This window comes from Parambassis ranga, chromosome 2, assembly GCF_900634625.1.
Source record: "Parambassis ranga chromosome 2, fParRan2.1, whole genome shotgun sequence".
In the NCBI taxonomy this organism is placed as follows: Eukaryota; Metazoa; Chordata; class Actinopteri; family Ambassidae; genus Parambassis; species Parambassis ranga.
Window position 1 is genome coordinate 27650103 of NC_041023.1, and position 20030 is coordinate 27670132.

Here is a 20030-nt window from a genome sequence, read left to right on the forward strand (position 1 = left end):
CCCCAAACATCTAAAAGTCACCCGAAAGTAGTCAACACAGTCGCTGCCAAATCATGAAAAGATGACCCTCCCCTGGTTCACAAAGGAACACAGACAGGGTGTCAGCATACTTCGAGGTCTATGCAGTCTTCATCGCCAATACCCAATAACCCAATTTTCTCTGTGCAGGTTTGTTCAATGTGGTAGATCATCCAAACAAAGCCCACAAACAAATCTAAATTTTGACCAGAGAGAAAAGTAAGCAATCTGATTACATATTCCAACACAGTCACAATGCATAAAATGTAGTACTCTGTACCAATAGCAGAAGAATCGCACAATTATTGACACCAATTCAATACCATGGTAAAAAAAAATAAAAATGTGTGTGGGCTGTATCACAAGGTAGGCAGCACAAGGAGAAACGTGAGCACTGGAAAATGAGTAAAAAGTGACGTCTAAGATCCTTCATTTCAAAAGTCATTTCTGTCTGATCATGATAAAGAAGCACCAAGGAGATGAGCAGACACACATCTGTCCAGCGCTCATGCAAAACCCATCACAATAAACATGAACATATCTGTGATTTACTTCTGGATCGTCATGTAGATCTGCATATAATAAAGGAGAAGAATCACTAGTGCACATCTAATGTGTTCACAAGTGTAAACGTATGACCTAATTGACACATAGCAATGCCTCAGCTGCAGCATCTACAGCTCGACTATGCTCCTCTGCACTTTTGGCAGCTTTCCAGTACAGCACTGCTGCACAGGCATTATGATATAGTAAAATAAGACAGAAAACAGTTGCAGCCTCGGTACATATGCCTTCAGTAATAAGGGTATGCCTAACTCAGTTTTGTTATCAATAGGTCATATTAGAATCCATTCTGGTGACATCCCTTGTTTTTAAGAGTGGAAATTCAGCCAGTTATATAAACCTTTTTAGGACATCACAAAGAATAGTGTAACTACACATACCTTATATAGGTATACAGAGGCAACACAGTGGTAGCACTGTTGCCTCACAGCAAGAAGTTTCGTGGTCTGAACCTGTCAGTCAGCTGGGGCCTTTGCGTGTGAATTTTACACATTCTCCCCATGCCTGCGTGGGTTTTCTCTGTGTACTCCGGCACCCCGTCACATTCCAAAGATGTGCATGTTTAATTAGTTGTGAGTGTGGCTGGTCTCTTTGTGGCAGCCTGGCTCCGCTTATTGACAGCTGGCATAGGCTCCAGCCAGTGCCCCTTTCCCAACTAACCCATGACTGTGAGCATACACAGAACAAAGTAGGTTAAGAAAATGGATATGTGTCCACACTCCTGAAGCACATATGTTACTGTGATTTTAGCAGGAAGACCAAGAAAAACAATCAAAAATGATTTGGAACAAGTAGCCTAAAGAGTATAAACTAACGTCACACACTATCAGTAATGCAAATCATGAAATTTCATCATGTGGGATAGTGAAACATCAATCTCCAGGCAAACAGCCCAAAAGGAGGCAGGGACAAAAATACTTTGCACACATTTTGTGCATATTTTATCATTTATTCCTGTAAACCGTGGTTACATTTAAACAATTTATGAACTATGAATTGATTGCAATCAGGGGGTTTTGTCCACTTAAAAATGGTTCAGAAGAAAGGAAGATTTCCCCCATAACCTCTCCTCAGAAAGGTGTGTCCATCTTTACTTACTATATTTTTACACAGTAGTATTTGTGTGAATAAACAAACGCAAATTCCACATTGTGTATCAATTCTTGGTAACTTCATGATGAGGTTCATCAGGCGTCTGAATGACAATGAACCTTTCCAAATAAATGAGCCAAAGCTAGATAGCTGAATCACACAAATCTTTATCTCCTGCTGAAACTACTATCTAACTAGTCCTGGATGGACACAGGTGTGTGGCCAATGAGATTGCAACACACTACAGCCCCCTTCTTCATGTCACACAGGAGCATGTCCTTGTACATAAAACTATGTGACTTTAATTCAGCATAACAGGATAGAAGAGAACCGAGCGAAATGAACTGAGCTGAAAGCATGGAGAGAGAAGGGAGAGAGAGGGACACATTGAAAGTGTTAAAGGAGAGTCAGAGCCAGCAGAAGCACATTGTTCCTGTCTCACACATTCAGGCCTCACCTAAAGCCGACACTCCCTGCAGCCAGGTCCTTTCACAACTTATCTCACTTGCAGCAACTACTCTCCACCGCCAGGAATTTCCTGCCAAATCTAATAATTACTTTCCAGACCTGGGTGACTATTGCATTGTGGGAGTGTATTCACATGTACAGTCTCCAGTGACTGTGACCCCGAGTTAAAATTGTCAATTTAATCATAATTAATAATGGCACTACTGCAGCATTTCAATCCTGTAAGTCAAAGTCATTAAAATGGCTCCAAGAACTCTTGGACTATATTGTCTGGGGGAAGTAATCAACTTTGGACAGGCCTCAGTAATTCATTAATATAGCACCTCCAGAAGAAAGGCGACAGGGAAGGGTGACTTTGTCTACAGGAAATTTGTTTCCTCAGACTTTCTGGGACAAGTCTGAATTCATTAATATTAAGGTATTGTTTACATTGGAAAAGTATGATCACTGTATATTCTGGAACTCCAGCAGCTGTGAAAACCTAAGCTTATTTAGGTTGTATAGGATTGTATTTCTATTTCCTAACTGGATTTAATATGCTGGTAAAAAGCTTTGAGATACTTTACTTAGATTAAAATCCTTGACATGGTGGGTTAGGGTTCTATACGAATTGTTAAATAGACTGAAAAAAACAACTCTTGCATGAAAAATCTGCAGATGGAGGTTGTGACATCTCAGATTACTATCCAAATGTGCATACCTGTGTAATTTCTTTAGAATTACCCACTCCACAGATAGAAACAAAGAAGATAGAAAAAGAAAAAGATAGAAGCTAGAAACAAAGCCCAGTTGACCCAGTGGACAGATTTAACAACATGCAGCTGCTTTGTATGCAAAAGTTTATACAGAACTGCTCCATATTCTGTTAATGACCCTTAGAATCAGTAAACATAAATAACTGGAATAAAAGCCCAATTATGATGCACCAACTTCAGTATCTCGCAGCCATTTAACAAAAACAATATCCAACCACATTTCACAAAATTGTACTACAACATTTTAACGAATCCTTGAAACATCTGTGTTCTTACCTTGAAAGCTGCCGACAGAGAGGTAAAGCCAGGTGAGAGCTGGGATGAAGAGCACGGCAAGGGACGCCGCCAGGAACTTCCTGCGCCCGCGACACATTCCCAGCATCCTCTGGACTGAAGCAAATGGAAAAAAAGAGGTTAAGCAACCTCTATGTCGGTAGCAGCTGTTGTCCGGGCCAATTCATGGCACTGCAAGGAAAGGGAAAGAAGTTGAAACTAGGTTAGACAATGAGTAGAGATGATTACACCTGAGCACCCTGCCTCTGCTACCATGCACAGAAAAAAATGGTGTTCTATTATTGGTCCTGTGCTTGTTAAATCCACACACCTGATACCTGTAATGTCAACATTTTAAAGCTCAAATAACTATAACTGCATGCTTTACAATCCATTCATCACAGCTAGGAATAAGGGCGATTAATTGAAATTCGATTTCAATTTTGATTTTGGCTTCCCACAATTATGAAAACAAGATAATCGACATAAAACGGTTATTGTGCCAAACGTCTTGCTCGCGTGTTGCTCTCATTCTGTCCTGTGACATAAACGTAGCAGCACACAGTACCTTAACATCAAACAGTAGCTTTACTTACAGCACGTGTTAATATGAGGGAGCAGCTACTTTAGCTAACTGGGAAGGATGCCAGAAGAAAGGCAACCCTTGGTTAAAAAGAAAGGGAAGAAAGATTCCATCATTTGCAACCACTTCGGCTGTGAACAGTCAGACGTGGAACATTCGCAACACAACCAATTTGTTTAATCATTTGAAGGCTAATCACAAAGTTGTTTATGACCAAGCAACAAAGGAGCAGAAAAAGCAGAAAGTTAAAGTCTCCTCGTGTCCTGCCACCACCTCTAACACATCCATTGAGGGCACTCTTTACAATGCAACAGCATATCCAACCAGCTCCCGCAGACACCAAGAAATCACCAAGGCCATCACATATATGCTAGCTAAAGACATGTGCCCCATCAACACTGTTAGCAACCCAGGGTTCAAGAAATTAGTGATGATTTTGGATAAGTACACATTGCCATCGCAACACCAATTCAGTTACACTGCCTGCACTTTTTCACAAATGTTGTGAGAAAGTTGCACAAGACATTCATACTGCCAAATATTTTGCCGCTACAACGGACCTGTGGTCAAGCCGCACCATGGAGCCTTATAGAAGCCTCACGATACGAAGTGTCTGCTGGCGTCTTTTTTTCCTACAGACCACAGGGGGCAAAACATTGCCTAAGGCCTGAGGCAAGTGATGTCATCAAGCGTACGACTGGCGGCTGAACTCAATGGCTGAGGCTCCAGTGCTTCGGGCACAGACTCCACTTGGCCATAGGTGAGTAGGTTTTCTCTCTCCTGATTGTGTGAGGTAATATTAGTAACAAAAATGTAATGAAGATGGGCTATTTCATGAGCCAAATCTTTGTACTTAACCACTATGAAACTAATCATCATGATATTTTTTGATCATCATGATAATGTGTTAATATATATATTTTGTAATCTTAGAGAATGCAATGAAGGATCCCAGGATCACCCGTGCAAGTGGCCTGTGCAAGAAAATGGTCAGCACCTTTTTCTACAGCTGGAGAAAAAAATAGGGAGCTGACTGAAACACAGAACAAGCTGAATCTACCTGACCACTCTCTCAAGACTGAATGTCCAACCCGGTGGGGGTCTCGACAGGCCATGATTGGCAGGATCCTCGAACAGCAGAAGGCCATTTTCCAAATCCTCTCCAATGACCGAAAAACAACACACCTTGCCCCCTCCTGGCAGGACATTGATGTCTTAGAAGCTATCAAAAAGGCTCTCAGCCCTCTCGTTGAATTTACAGATGCACTCTCTGGGAAGAAATGTGTAAGTGTGTCGTTTGTCAAACCACCTCTTCACCTCTTCAACTACTCCATGTTGGCACTGCAGGAGGATGACACAGATCTCACCAGAAGCATTAAAAAGAAGATAACAGACTATCTCAATGAAAAATATGCTGACACCCCAACACAAGATCTGCTTGACATGGCTTCTGCCCTGGACCCAAGGTTTAAGCTAAAATATGTGAGTGAAGATCATCGAGGGTCAATTGAGGTCAGGCTGACAGCAGAGATGATGACTGTTATGGTAATTATAATAATTATAATAATAACAATAAAAGATACACAATTGACAGTGTATAAATGTTAAGTAATCATAATATAATATAAATATGTATGTGTATTTCTAGTTATGAGAACCCATAACTAGTCAGATTCAAATGATATGTATATAAATGACAATATTTTTCCTGTCCAAGGTGAAGGATCCTGTTGAAGTGAAGCCTGCTGATCATGCTGAGGAGGCACTGCTGGTGCAATGAAGAAGAAGAAGGCCCTGGGAAGCTTCTTCAAGGTCAATGAAGCCACATTATCAGGACCTACTCGCCACCCAGACGAGGCCATAGCTTTTGAGCTAAAGTCCTACCTCCAGGCAGGGACACTAGCCACTGAGAAGGACCCATTGGGTATACCAGAAGCTCTACCCATGGCTCTAACAACCTGACAAAGAAATATCTTTGCATCCCAGCCACAAGTGCCTCCTCAGAGAGGGTTTTCAGTACAAGTGGGAATATTGTCACCTCTCTGCGCTCTTCTATAATATATATATATATATATATATATATATATATATATATATATATATATATATATATATATATATATATATATATTATATATATATATATATATTATATATATATATATATTATATAGATATTATATTTATTTTATTTTTTTTCACTTTGTTCTAATATATTTTTGTTAGCTGTAATTAAACAGTCATTGTGGGAAAAATACCAAGTTCAATAAAAGCACATTATTAAACCCATGAATAATCGTTATTTCAATTTGAACCATAATCGAGATTATGATTTTTGCCATAATCGAGCAGCCCTACTAGGAATTCAATAACAGGAACCTAATTTTCCAATGGTCCTTGATTGCATCATGTGTGATGTGTAGTTCCTTTGGATCCTTTATCACCAGCATATTCTTGGTTAAAATTTACCCAAACAAAGCCTTGCAGTAGGAATAATTTTCTGTAAAAAAATGAACTACTGCTACAGAGCTACACTTGGTTTTGAACAACAGAAAAAATTATTGAAATTCAGCAAGCGAGCTACTCTGCAGGCTTTCTACAGTTAACACTGGTGTTACTCATAGATTGTTTTTAGTGAATTCAGTCTCCCTATATTCGTGCTTGTCCCTCTACAGTCAGTGACAGGGCTGGTCCGTCACAACACGATTTGATGTTGGGCTATGTTGGCAAAGTTGTTGACAGCTGAGTTGTATTGTTGTTTCCAAGATACTACACTGTTCATTTTAGTATTTAGGACAACTGGACTGCACATAGGGGGAGCTTGAGAGCAATTTTTCCATTAAACTCCATTGTGTTGCTTTACACAATCAAAAAATAAAGACCTATTTAACCTTACAGTTAAGCTGAAGAGATTGATGCCATTAAATGTTGCATAAATTATACTAATACTGACTAGGTGATCTGAAGTAATTTTGTCAACTTGTTGTTCGATGGAGGGCAGAGAGTATAGACATCTCATTATATGATATTAGTTGAAATCCTCTTCACACTACAACCACATTTGTCCAATTACCCGGGTGACCTCAGTCAATTTTTAATCTTCATCAGAGACTGCCCAGGGATGCAACATAATACCTCTGGTTGGCACTGCAGACGCTGGCACATACACAAGCCAGAATGCCAATTATCATAGTGTCACAGTTAAATAAAGTCGAAGGAGCAAAATTCAAAAGAAGAGTATTTCCAGCACTATTCTGTTATTCTTTTTTTTAATTATTTTGTGGCCTGGGCAATGTGAAGAGTGAGACAGGGTTAAATGAGGCCAGAGGAGATTAAACAAGTGTCTCAAGTACGACAAAACGACTTTGAAAGGCAGACTACGAATCATTTCAGTGGCTTCTTAGCCTTTGACCCCTCTTTGATATTAGTGCCACAGAGGAAACTGTGATTTACATTGCTAATGCTACATTCATTACCATATCTAAGTGAGGTACCAGAGCACAGAGAGTAAGCACATACAGTGATACAGGAATACAGGTAAAAGTGTTGCAGAAGGTACGATATTTTAGCAGCCGTTACAAGCAGAGAATACCATCAGCTGCCATCAATCTAGGAGGCAGGAGGTTGGTAGCAACATGAGACAACATATATAAATATATATGAGATCTAGCAACACAAGACAAAATACAAGCAGAGTTACAAGCAGAGAGATATATGAACTGCCCACTTAAATCAACTTGAATAACTTCACTGAAACAATGATGATGCACAACATTATTTGTATATCCCCCCTTTTGATCATTAAGCGGCTACATGATCAAAGCGCCCTATCTTATCTGAGAACTGTCCACTACATGTGGACTCAGCTTGTAAATATTCATTAATATATTTGCAATCATCAACTGCATGAATGGAAAATGTTAGCATGTTATGCCAGAATACCAAAATACCAATGATTAAAGTGCTTAGAAAACCTGGCAAAGAAGGGACCAGGAATAGCTGGACAAAGGCAGTATACAGATGGGGTCTTGTGGTGGGATTATAAACTACTCTCTCCCTCTGTAAAAAGGCAACACACACCAAGATATGTCAACACAATGTTTTACAGGTGTTTTGTGAGTTGTAGCGGTGGTGGTTTACCCACCACATATTTTACCAACATTACACTAACAGGAGTTAATTAAAAAAGAAACACGAATCACAGATTACACAGAGAAAGAGCCTATACACACTTCCACTAATGTAGGCATCATCAGCCTTTATTAGACTCCTTGGTCAAACTTAACTTGTGCCATAAAAGCCCCACTTTTCCCAAAAACTCACAAACATTTATGATGAGGCAGATGAGGAATGATTCACATTCAATCTTTTCTAATCTCGCCTGGTACAAAAAGTAATGCGATATCCATTGCCTGACTTCAAATTTATAGTCTTTGCTAGAGATGTCAATGGCAACCCTTCCCTCATGGCTCAACAGTAAGTTAATAGAAAATGGAATTTTATATCCACAGCTCAATAGTAAATTGCTGCGTGTTGACACTAAAAGTGATGAGCGATGATTACGAGAGCGGTGGTTTATTGGTTGAAAAATGCCATGGGGAAACATACTGAGAGAGTCTGATTGAATTTTTCAGTGTGGAGGAGGGACTGCAGTAGAGCAGGGGAAAGCAGAAAGATGGTAGATTTACAGAGGTTAGAAAAAGAAATGCCTCAGCAGGTTAAAATGAAAGCGTCTCAAACGGAGACCTGTCATAAACTAACAAGAAAACAGTACAATTCAATTCAACTGCAGGTCAGTTCATATTCAAAACAGGGCTGTGAGCTGCATTTTAATAATACACAGACCTCCCTTCACAATTCATTATACATCATTTATTAGACAAAGGGAAAGTGTTGGCTGGATTCTCTACTACTACTAAGTGTTCTGTTTGAATGTTGAAGCTGAATCCATATATTCTTTTTGATGTTCAAATCTGTTAACTCAGCTGTAACCCGATGGGGACGAAATGCAGGTGGCAGCAACTGAAGATGACAACAGGGATCAAACAGATAAGGTGTGGAATACTTAAGAGAGTTCTAAAAATGTAGAACATTTATGTCTTTTTACTGACAGTCAGTTTTGGTTTCCCCAGATTGCTTTCTCACACTGCAGAACAATGACCTTCACGACATGCAGGGAAGGAGAGACACTCAGTGAGCTTCCATCTACCTCCTGCTGAGGTCAGGCTCCTTCCCCGCCAGCATGCTGACCTATTGGTGAATGATGATCGAGCGCAAGTGCGTTTCATCCACACGGATCCTGGAAAAAATAGTTCTTGAAGCCTCTCTCCTTAATGTTCGCTATTTTAAGTGCATTGTTGGGATTATTCTTAATAAACACACCAATTTCAGACATAATATATCCTTCTTCATTGTTGCACTACTCATTAAGTCAATTCAAACAAATCTGGTTCAGAGCATTAATGGCGCACTCCTTTAAAGAGTGCAGATTATATTTGGGCTCAGTTTGGGTTGTGCTGAATTTCCTGGTCCCAATCGAAGCTCTAGCAGGAATTACATTTTGGTAGGCTAACCTAAATTATTGTAGAAAATAAGAAAGTAAACACACGCCCCTTTCTCTCAGAGCTCACCCCGAAGCCACGCCTCCAATCACATGGACGCACATTACCTGAAGACGAGCTGCGGTCTGTGACTTCGGCCATCATGCACGTACCTCTCTGGTGCGCGCAGAGCAGGAAGTGAGTGACAACCAGCCAATTCTCCGCGCAGGGTCATCCCGGAGGATTGGCTGATGTTTTTAGCTTTTTATAGCTTCCACAGATGATTAATATTATTTTCGTTTTAATGCGAAACTGCCTAACTAATCGGTTGCTCTCAGACTGTAAAGAGAAGTTACACTCATTTAACAAAAAGTGCATCAGAATGAAATCTCCTACCCTACCTTTAAAATGTATTTCTTAACCTAAACCAAGATCTTGACATTGTTTTAAACATCAAACCTTAACCAGTCATTTTTATTGCCTAACTCAAAATATAAGTGAAAAGATAAAAATATATATATATAATATAAAAATAAACAAATCAGCTGTGCCAGGTGGGACACAAGCTCCAGCCTCCTGGGTGAAAGTCTGCAGGCACATGTGATCATATTTGCAGATGCACTGTTCTGGCCATAGGTAGGTGATTTTAAATATAATAATTTAATTGTGCAAATTCCTGTTGATGTGCACTGCAAGAACATGAAGGCAGATTCCTTATTTTTTACACTTTACATCTGCAGGGTTTGAAGCCATGTGTCAAACACAATGACATGAAGGAGGCATGCACTCTGGCTCCTTTGTGAAGCTCTGTGGCATTAATTATACATCATACTTACATGTATGAACTCCCACAGAGATGAGTCAGTTAACCTTCTTGGCCTTCATCGTCTGAGAGACACCACAAGGTTTTGAGGAGGAGTTTTCTGCCCCCTCTAAAAGACTGCAGCTTCTCACCTTGAACCAATTATAATTTATTTATAAGCAAGACGTACTTTAGGAGAACTTTTAATAAACCTTACTCTCCAAACAGCCATTTACAAAGCAAATGAGTGTGGATGATGGTAATTCATTTGTTAAAGAGGATTATAAATAGCCTCAGACAAACAACAGTTATTACTGGCCTTTACAATACATCCCTTTCTGTCCTTTTTCACAAAGTAGAATTAATGTGTGGAGTGAGAGGAGAGCACCAAGAGCACTGTGCAGCCTCTCTGACTCGCATTACACACAAAAGGATGACAACACCTGTGCTGCAACCTACAACAGTAAAAAGACACTTATGCACTGATGACATATTGAATTTATTTGCTACACTTTTTATCATTTGTCACAAGCTACACAGGTTTCACTAGAGATGAACTACTGAATATGAACAGAATCATCAGGAAGGCTGGCCATGTTGTGGGAGAGGAACTGGACTCTCTGACAGAGGTGTGTCAGAGGAGGATGTTGTCCAAAATAAAGACCAGCTACAGGAGCTCGTTCAGCAACAGACTCCAACTCCCACGATGTACCACTGAGAGACACGGGAAGTCATTCCTGCCTGTCTCAATCAAACTACTGAACTTTGAACTGTAACAGTCACTCAGACACTGTACATTCATGTCATGCTCTTTACTATGTAAAGGTTTATACAGTAGTATGTTCTTTAGATACAACTCAGTGATTTAAATGCTGTCTAGGTATTTAGATATTTATTATATATTTCTATTTCATATTTCAATTATCTTTTCTTCTATGTGTCTGTAACAAACAAGAATTTCCCCTCGGGGATAAATAAAGTAATTTCTGATTCTGATCTGATTCTGATGAAACAATGCACACCAGTTTATGCTTTGTTAATTTTTGATCGCTATGAAACATTACATTCAGTGAGCTTTTAGCATTAGCATATCCCAACCATGGCCTACAGTGAAACTATGAAGATGTGTGAAGTAGTAAGGATCAAGTATTGCTGACAAAGGAAGTGGCTAAATTGCATCTGCGCCACCTTCCAGCTGTGCTGCATTTTTGTTCCATCCACAGCATGACCACAGTCCTGCCAGGAGCATTTCAGAAGTGAAGCCCTTCTAAATGCTGCCTGTTTAAACCATAGACTTCAAGTAAAAATCATTATTATAGAGTGTATGTGCTGGACCACTACATACATTTGATATATGCTATCAAAGAACAAAGGAGGAAAACGAGGATTGCTCTATCACCCCTTTACATCGGTCTCCCTTTCTCCAACTCTCTGTATACATTCCGTTTTAATGCATATAAATCCCTGATAAGGCTTTTCTCATTTTTTTTCTTATCTTTTTTTTGTCTGTTCTTAGACGACGCATCAACCCCTAATTAAAAAAAGTCACTGAAATGCTTCCATGTTTCCAGTCCTTTCCAAGCAACATCATAAAAAAAAAAATCATATTTTTGTAACTTTTTCGGACACATTTAATGCCGGGTATCGTGGCCTTACGTTGCACTGTGAGACAGGTTCACTGACAGCGGTTGTCAGCATCTTGCGGCCAAAGATAACCTGAGATAAAGTTCTAGCAGTGTCAGAAATTTAGGATGACTATCTCGCAGTGTGACAGCTGCTACAACCTTTCATCCCACGCCCACATCCACCTCCTCACATATTGACATGCGTTATAACCGCCTTTAATTCAGTAAATTGTCATCGCACAATCTGCACGCATCAAACTTGACATAGTACCAAAGTTTATTAGATCTGCATCGCATATGTGTCATGCAATGGTCTTATAAGATTAAAAAAACTGCGCATTGTATAGAGGCCATAACACAAGTGCAGCCAGATCGGTTTTCAAGGTTAAACCAACACGATAGAACCTTCTCCACTGGCAGCCAGCATTATTAAACCTCAGATAAGTGCAATAGATAAAAATTCACATCACATAATCTACCCAGAGTCACAGGGGCTGGAGCCTATCCCAGCTATCTATGGGTGAGAGGCGGGGTACACCCTGGACAGGTCACCAGTCCATCACAGGGCCACATTACACCAATTAATGCCAAATTACTTCACATATTTAAACTTTCCTCCATCAAAATGCAAATAAAGGGAGCCAAGATTCAGCATCGAGCTGAAGAATAAACATCAATTGTTATCAGCTGTGTAGTGCAAAGAAAAAGATACAGCAAGGATGTCCTGTGCTCCTCCTACCTATTGTAGCAAGTCCTGAAATATCCTCATCATAACCAAGACATCTACAACCAACAACTGGCTAAATCTATTAATAGGTTTTAATATATTCTCCATCCTGACTTTATCTATTGGCAGCCTTGAGTTCTGTTCATATGAAATTCATTTTAGCTGAGGACATCTGGTAATATAAAATATTACCCCTAATAATTGAATAGAATAGAATATACTTTATTAATCCCTTCGGGAATGTCCCTCAGGGAAATTCGGGAATTGCAGGGCACGTTTGTGATCTTTATTCTGATTTCTGCTAAAATGTTCTGACTGTTGTCAGACAGTACAGGGTAACCCTCTGTCACATTACCAGCAGCTTTGGAAACAAGATCTGGCTATTTCTGTTATTTATTGATACACCACAAAGCGCCACAGGAAGTGTAGGGGCAGTATTTCGCTGCCTGATCTGTCTCGACTGCATTTAGAAAAAGTAGAAGAAGAGAAGGCTCTTAATTAGAGCATGGATGAGCAATGGTGCAAGAGATTGAAGCGAATACAAGACAAAAATGTTCAAAAGTATGGGACCATTTCCTTCAGAAACAAAGACAGTGGCATGTAGACTGTGTAAATGAGAACTGACATTTAATGGTAGCATGACGGCAAGGCACAAACACCTTACACGTAAACATCCCGGAGCGTCTACTCCTCATTCCCACATGTTAATGCTCATTTATTATAAAAACGTTAGCATGGTGTATAGCATACATATCGCATAGCACAAATATGGTAGAGATGAGTTAATAGGCACAGCAACTCAAGGCCATGTAAGCACTAAGACACAATAAAAATAATTGCTGACTAGTCGAGTACAAAAATAATCATTAGTGACAGCCCTGCAGTTGAGTATTATGAACATTAACGCTGTTATTTTTAAAATCTTATATTGTGCCTGAGAAAGCCAATAAGAGGATCTGTGACGATTCTTCCAGCAATCCGAATCCAATTTCAACATGGTCTAGGATTTTGGCTTTAGAGTTGTGATCATTTCCGACACAGCCTAAAAATAGATTAACCCAATCTGGCCCATTTGAATTCAAAAAGGCATATAATGAATTCATAGTATGGACCAGGAAGAGAAATCTTTTTTTCTGTGACACTGTTCCTGAGAACGGTATATTAAACCTGTCACTTCTCGTTTGATTCCAGATTGCCTTTAACACTGGAGCAGCACCCAACTCCCCTGTGAAGTGGTGGGGAAAAATGTACCTCCACCATCCAGTCATGTGACAGACTAGGAGAGAGGAAGCTCTACTTTCCTTCAGCCTCTTGAGCTGAATAGAGAAGACACTTTCTTACATGAATCTCATCACATATAACCCTGCATTAACACCAAGAGCGACTAAAGCTGTAAAATCGCCGGAAGTCATTTACAAGAGCAACTAAAGCTGAAAAAAAAGTTGAAGACAGTTCAACTCTATACAAATTAGCTATGACACATTTCGGCTGTAAAACACTGACAACCACTCGGAATGTCAACCTTCTACGCTTGCGTGGGTCTCGGGGAACAAACTGTATTTTAGTTCCTATCAACATGAAGTGCAAGAAGTTGATCAATGCCATCGCTGGGTGCCAGGCATTGTATGATCCTACTCTATAGGCGTCAGGCATGCGAATGGAGAGGAGGAGCGGGCGGATCAGCTGTGTGTGCATGCATGTGCACTTACGTGTGTACGCGTGTGTGTGAACAAGAATGGGGGAGAGAGTTGTGCGGAGTTGTATGAACGGAAGGACAGCTATATCAGCAACTCGCATTAGCGGAAAAAAAAAAACCACAAAATCAATTTGTGGCGGCGGGTGTTCATTATGTAGCCGAATTGGTCTATGTGTGGGAAACCCTGCACGTTCTCGTGATACGAAATGACAACTTTGTTTTATGTTGTCTGTTTAGGTGTGCCATAAACAGTTGAAGCAAAGTTCCAGCATATGGCTGTCAAGCTGCCTGTACTAAAAGCATAAGGATAAGCAAAATCAAACGTTTGAATTCCTCACATCATGAGTAATTTGTGCAACAAAAGCAAACAGAACTTTTATAACAGCTGTACTTTATGAGCGACAAAATGAATGCAGGGTTAGAGGCCAGGTCATCCCATTATATGTTATAATTCTAAAGTTCAGTGACAATTGTTGCCGCCAGTGAGAGGCGGTAGGCATCATTACACTAGACTTTCAATCAGGAGACCTGTGTTTGATTCTTGTGTTTTTTTGGATGTGCTTACAGATTATTAAACATTAAGTGTGTCACACAATAACACTGCTGTAACAAAACGTTATTGTCTCAATGCTACATATGTTGAGTTACTTTTTCCTGTTTTATTTGGGGATCATAAAGTTTGTATCCAGCACTCCCCTATCTATGTTTAGCCCACAGCTTTCCAGTAAAATGTTTGTCATCCAAAAGAAATTTGCTGCTACAACAACTCCCCTATCTGTCCCTACCCGTTACCCGGTTAGGTTCTTACTGTCTGGCAGTCTGGCTCAGCTTCTTACTCTTACGTAAGCCTATTACCTCTCTCTTGTATAATTACTTGAAAAAGTCTGCCACTAAGCTATTAAATGCACAATTAGGATACCTAAATTCTTAAAGGCCATAGTATTGTTTGCCTAGGGTGGTATGGACTCTCTCCAGAAAGGCAGTGTATGGGGGGGGGGGGCACAGTTCTCTCTCATACACAGAGGCAGCAGTGCATGTTAGTGCATGTGTGTGAGATGTGCTGAAGCAGCAATACGTGTGTTCGAGCAGCATATGGTGGAGAAAATTAAACATACAAGTAATTAAGCTCTACTGTAGTTGATGCTGACAATGCTTATAAGTTTAGCAAGTCGTAGTACAAAGGGGAGGCATTGTTCGTTTACACGTAACCGCATTAAAGTGATATAATGCTTTCAATACTGTAAATTTGTTTTCTATTTGCTATTTCCAAATACTTTATTTATTACTGCTTAGAAATCTTATTTTATTTACTTGCTATGTGACCTTACCTTGTATTATATTTCTAACCTGTTATTATTTCTGATCATGCATGGAACACCTGGAATGTAAGCAATTTCCCCAAGGGATAAATAACGTATTTCTGATTCTAAAAAATGCTGTCACACTGCACTAGCTTCATCTACACAGATCAGACATAACAATATGACAGGGGATATGAATAACACATATTGTCTGGTTATCTTGGCACCTGTCAGTGGCTAAGGTGTATCAGGCAGCAACGGAGCATTCTGTCAAAGTTGATGTCAAAGCAGGACAAATGGGCAGCAGGAGGATTTGTGCAACTTTTACAAGGGCCAAACTGTGGAAATACCATCAAACAGCAGCTATTATAGGGTGTTAGCATTCTGCAGTGGTCAGCACCTATCAAAAGTAGTCCAAGGATGGAATACAGGTATACTGGCCAAGGCGGCCATGGCCAAGATGCATGTGAGGAACATGGTCATGGAAGTCATGGCTCTGTAAAAGTAACTCAACATTATAGTCAAAAGTGTCCGTGGGTCGAAAAATTCACATTATGCTAACAGAAGAACGCAGTGTACAGAGGACTAAATGACTTCTGCCTTACAGCCAGAGAGGCAAAAACATATATTGATTGAGCGCAGGTAGTTTGCTTTCATTTCAGCATGTTACTTCAGCTGTGGACTCATTAGCATTCTGTTACACTAGGATGTGTGCCGCTGTTCAAAGAAGGCCGTACAGTATCTATGTCATTGGAGCTTCAGAGGCACATAACAGCATTTATAGGTGAATTCACGCAAATCCTCAGCAGCAAGGTGTAGAGTGAGGTGGGCACAGGCTGCTTTTCATGTAAATCAGCTTAGTGTGCTGAGTAGGTCTAGCTGGGATCCTCTCCTGATGCTATAATAAGATTTCCCATCACCTCAAACCCAACACAAAAAAAGACAACTTGAGTCATGATGATTAGTGGTATCATCACAGAAAAAGCTAAATCTGGAATCACTCTGAACACGTGTACGACAAATTCTGATTTTACATAATAATTAACAGCACCTGCGGTTTGTCCTGCATCAGCCTTACTTTCTGTGTTGCTGCTGGCGTACAGGTTTGCACTCCCCCGTGCAGACTGACCATCCACAGATTTTTGGATCTCCCTGTAGTCCATTTTTTTCTCTTATTACATAACTACATTGATTAACTCAGTTCTGATTGGTCAATGATCTAAACCACCTACTGTTGGGAAATCATGTCTGCTAGTATGGTCAATTGTATTTCAGCTTGCCATGGGTAATTATCCATTTTCACTGAATTGGTCCTAAAATTACTATTCATTTACTGGACATATTTTGTCTTCATTTGTCTATGCGAGCAACATATAGTGACAGGATTTTTGTGTCAGTATGCATTTTCTGAGCATGTAAAGGTAGGGAAACACAGATCTAAGATTACATACAGAAATAAATTGCGACTACATTGAAGAGTAAACATTGAAAATATTTCCCTTTAATTGCTGTGCCAGCATAAACCTCGTTTTCTGACAGCCTGTCCTGTGTCAAGTGCTGCCTTGGCATTTGATTTCTTTTCATATGAAGCAGCCCTATACACTTACATGAGGGCTCTAAGATGAAGTGCTGTTTAGTTGGGAGGGACACAGACCTTTAGTGGCCCAGATGAAGCAATTAATCATGACCAACTCTTAGCTAGAGGCTGAGCAGAATAAAAAGAAAACACATCCTGCTGAAACATTCATCTTAATGGTTTTTTCCCCTTCTTCCTCACCTCTTTGTAGTTCTTTCTTGCTGTCAGTCACCAAGTAGCACCCTTGGTACAAGCAAAGTTATAACTTCAATACTTTTGTATTGCTGGTCAGTTTGTTGTATGGTGAGTTTTCATGGTATACTTTGAAGTAAACAATATCTCCCCTTTTCCTCAAAGTGAACAAGTCAACAAGAGTTTGTTTATAAGTCATGAATTATTGATTATGATGGCTCTTTGAAGCTGCTTTGATCATTGGTGAGGACTCCAACAACAGGATTTAAATCATCAGTGAGTCATGTGGTAAAGTCCTTGTGCTCCACCTCCGAACGCACAGCTTGGGGAGTTAAGTAGGGCACGGGACTAAAAACAGAAATGGTGTCATTGGTGGTTTCCCTGTGGAAGCTGAGGCCTGTAACAGGGGAGGGTGACACGGCTAATGAGCAACACCATACATAACAACAGTCCCATTTTAATAGTATATAGGGGTGTGCGATTTGACGATAAATGATCGTGAAGGATTTGAACGTTTTGGTGATCTGCCAGAATGGACAGATCGTTTTATCATCCATAGAGCACCTTCTATTAATTGCAGGTCTATGTTCGCACAGACGCATGAGTTTTTTTTTCACTCGGCCAACTCTCAGTGCGCCTAATGTGAACCTGACCAACCAATGACAGCCTCACTGTTAGGAAGCTACGGCTGAAAACAAAAAGAAAAAGGAGGAATTGGTTTAACCTTAGGAGGCACACTTCAGTCTGTTTAAATGACTGTTGAATAATAATTTACAGAATTACATTAGAGTCTTCTTTTAACCTATTTGAAATTAAACTTTATTTTTTTTTCTGTAATTGTTATTTAAATTTTCATGTTTATTGAAAACTAATACTGAGTGCACGTTATCAGAGTTGTTGTTTGCCTTTAAAATCTACTGATCATTTTGAGAAGTGCCAGAGTAGGCTACCTGAAGTCATTTACACAGAAACATGCAAATTAGTTTCAATGTAAAAACAAATCATGATAAAATCGTGATCGTGATTTTATCATTAAAGAATCGTAATTTTTGCCATATCGCCCACCCCTAATAGTATATAAACAAACTATTAGAATGTATGCTATGTCAACACCCAGAATGCACTGTGCTTCCAACTTCAGCTCCCTGTTTCTACAAACCTCCAATTAGAGACATTGAGGTAAGGTTAAATGGTGGATAAAAACCAGGGCAGTAAAGGGCCTGACACATGGAATATAAAATGTTTATATAAAAACTAACATGTTAGTAACAAACACTGTGACTGTGGCTTTTTTTTCCCTGTTTCTTTATATATCCCCCAAAGCTTTCCTGTAAAAAGTATTAGCTATGGCCTCTCCCTCCTATTACTTATGCTTAAATGTTCTGCACTTATGCTCATATAAGTTTCAAGTACAGCTATAAGGTTTGTCACTTGTTTCTTGTCTATCAACCATTAAGGGTGGAACTGTTCACAAAATCCACAGTTCGGTTTGCATCACGGTTCTGAGGTCAAAGTCTTTGGTTCGGTTTATATTGTTGACGTTTTTTCTACTTTTTTAACACTCTGGAAATACCATAGATCAGCATAAAATATATAGCCTAATTATCCAACATTTACCACATTGAAGAATCAGTTATTACATTGTGTTGCTGCTGTTGGCCCTCTGAAGTTTCCATTCTGTCACTGCTTGTGTTAGTGCTTCAGAGAGATGCTTCAGTGTTGCCAACTCCTTAGTAAGACAAGTAGCTATTGGCTGTCTCACTAAATGACACCATTACATAATTTGCATAATTAAAGGTGTTCAAATAAACTGTTTTTTTTTAAATTTTGCCATTGAAATCTGCTACATCTCACTCAGTAAGCTATGAGGGCACCAGCGGCAGCTTGCTACATGATTGGACCCAGAGTGGTGTGTCTCCTCTCTGCTCTGACTGCAGCCGAGACTGCTGCGTGAAGCTACTGTGAGACTGACCTCCTGCGAGTGCTTTGGGATGGACAAGGAGCTCACAGTTGCACCCACAGTAACTCCAGAAGGTCTCCATCCGAGAACATTGATACAATTGCTAGTCCCTTTTGACAAAAAAAGATTTAGAAAGTCACCAGATTTAGCACCACCATCTCTGTGCCAATGGAAAAAAATGCCTTGCATGTCCTGAACCAAAAAAAACACACCCCCCGAACTGTTACACGTATACCGAACAGTTAGGATTTTTTTCTTGAACTGTCCCATGCCTCTCAACCATAAAGAAAAATATAAAAGTGGTCTGTTTAAGCAAAGTTATTTGTGTATTCATTAGGTAAATAGGGAAAGATAGAGTCTCTATCCCAGATGTGTTTGTTTCCTGTCTATTTGTAAAACCTGTCCCCTACCTCCTCTCTTGAAAACCATTTTATCAAGGCAAATCTATTGGTTTGTCTGCTCTCTCTGGAGACCTGCTGCAGCATTACAGTTTCATATTAAAACCAAATCACATGACACACATGAACGCAGGCAATCGGCATGGCTGGAGATAGAAAACATTATCATAATGACTAACATGAGAAAACAAACAAAACCTTAACATGACACCAGCCAGAGGCATTCTGCAGAAAACCGGCGCACTCACATCTTGCCTGTGGAAGCAACCGAAACTTTGGTATTAAGCCGATGGTTTTCTAATGTCTGATCTCCTTCCTAATTAGTATGAAAAGAACATCTATAGCAATGCTCATGCTGGGTGCAGCACAGAATACCAGGTAGAATCTATTCCACTGATATATCTTACACCAGTCAGGTCTGCACTGAAGCTCCTCTCCAAAAAAAAAAACTCTCTGTCTT

General features: G+C 39.8%; 1 protein-coding gene across 5 annotated transcripts in view; it reads right to left on the reverse strand.

Annotated features, from left to right (window-relative positions):
• The window catches only part of large1 (LARGE xylosyl- and glucuronyltransferase 1), a 109868-nt gene that overhangs the window by 76036 nt on the left and 13802 nt on the right, over window positions 1-20030 (reverse strand). For 4 of the 5 annotated variants that reach the window (XM_028400137.1, XM_028400135.1, XM_028400136.1 and 1 more), the window contains one exon: window positions 3174-3362. In XM_028400137.1, the coding sequence (XP_028255938.1) occupies window positions 3174-3279 (106 nt within the window). In that variant the 5' untranslated portion in view covers window positions 3280-3362. The remainder of the gene's footprint in view (window positions 1-3173; window positions 3363-20030) is intronic. The other variant, XM_028400138.1, reaches the window with a different exon arrangement.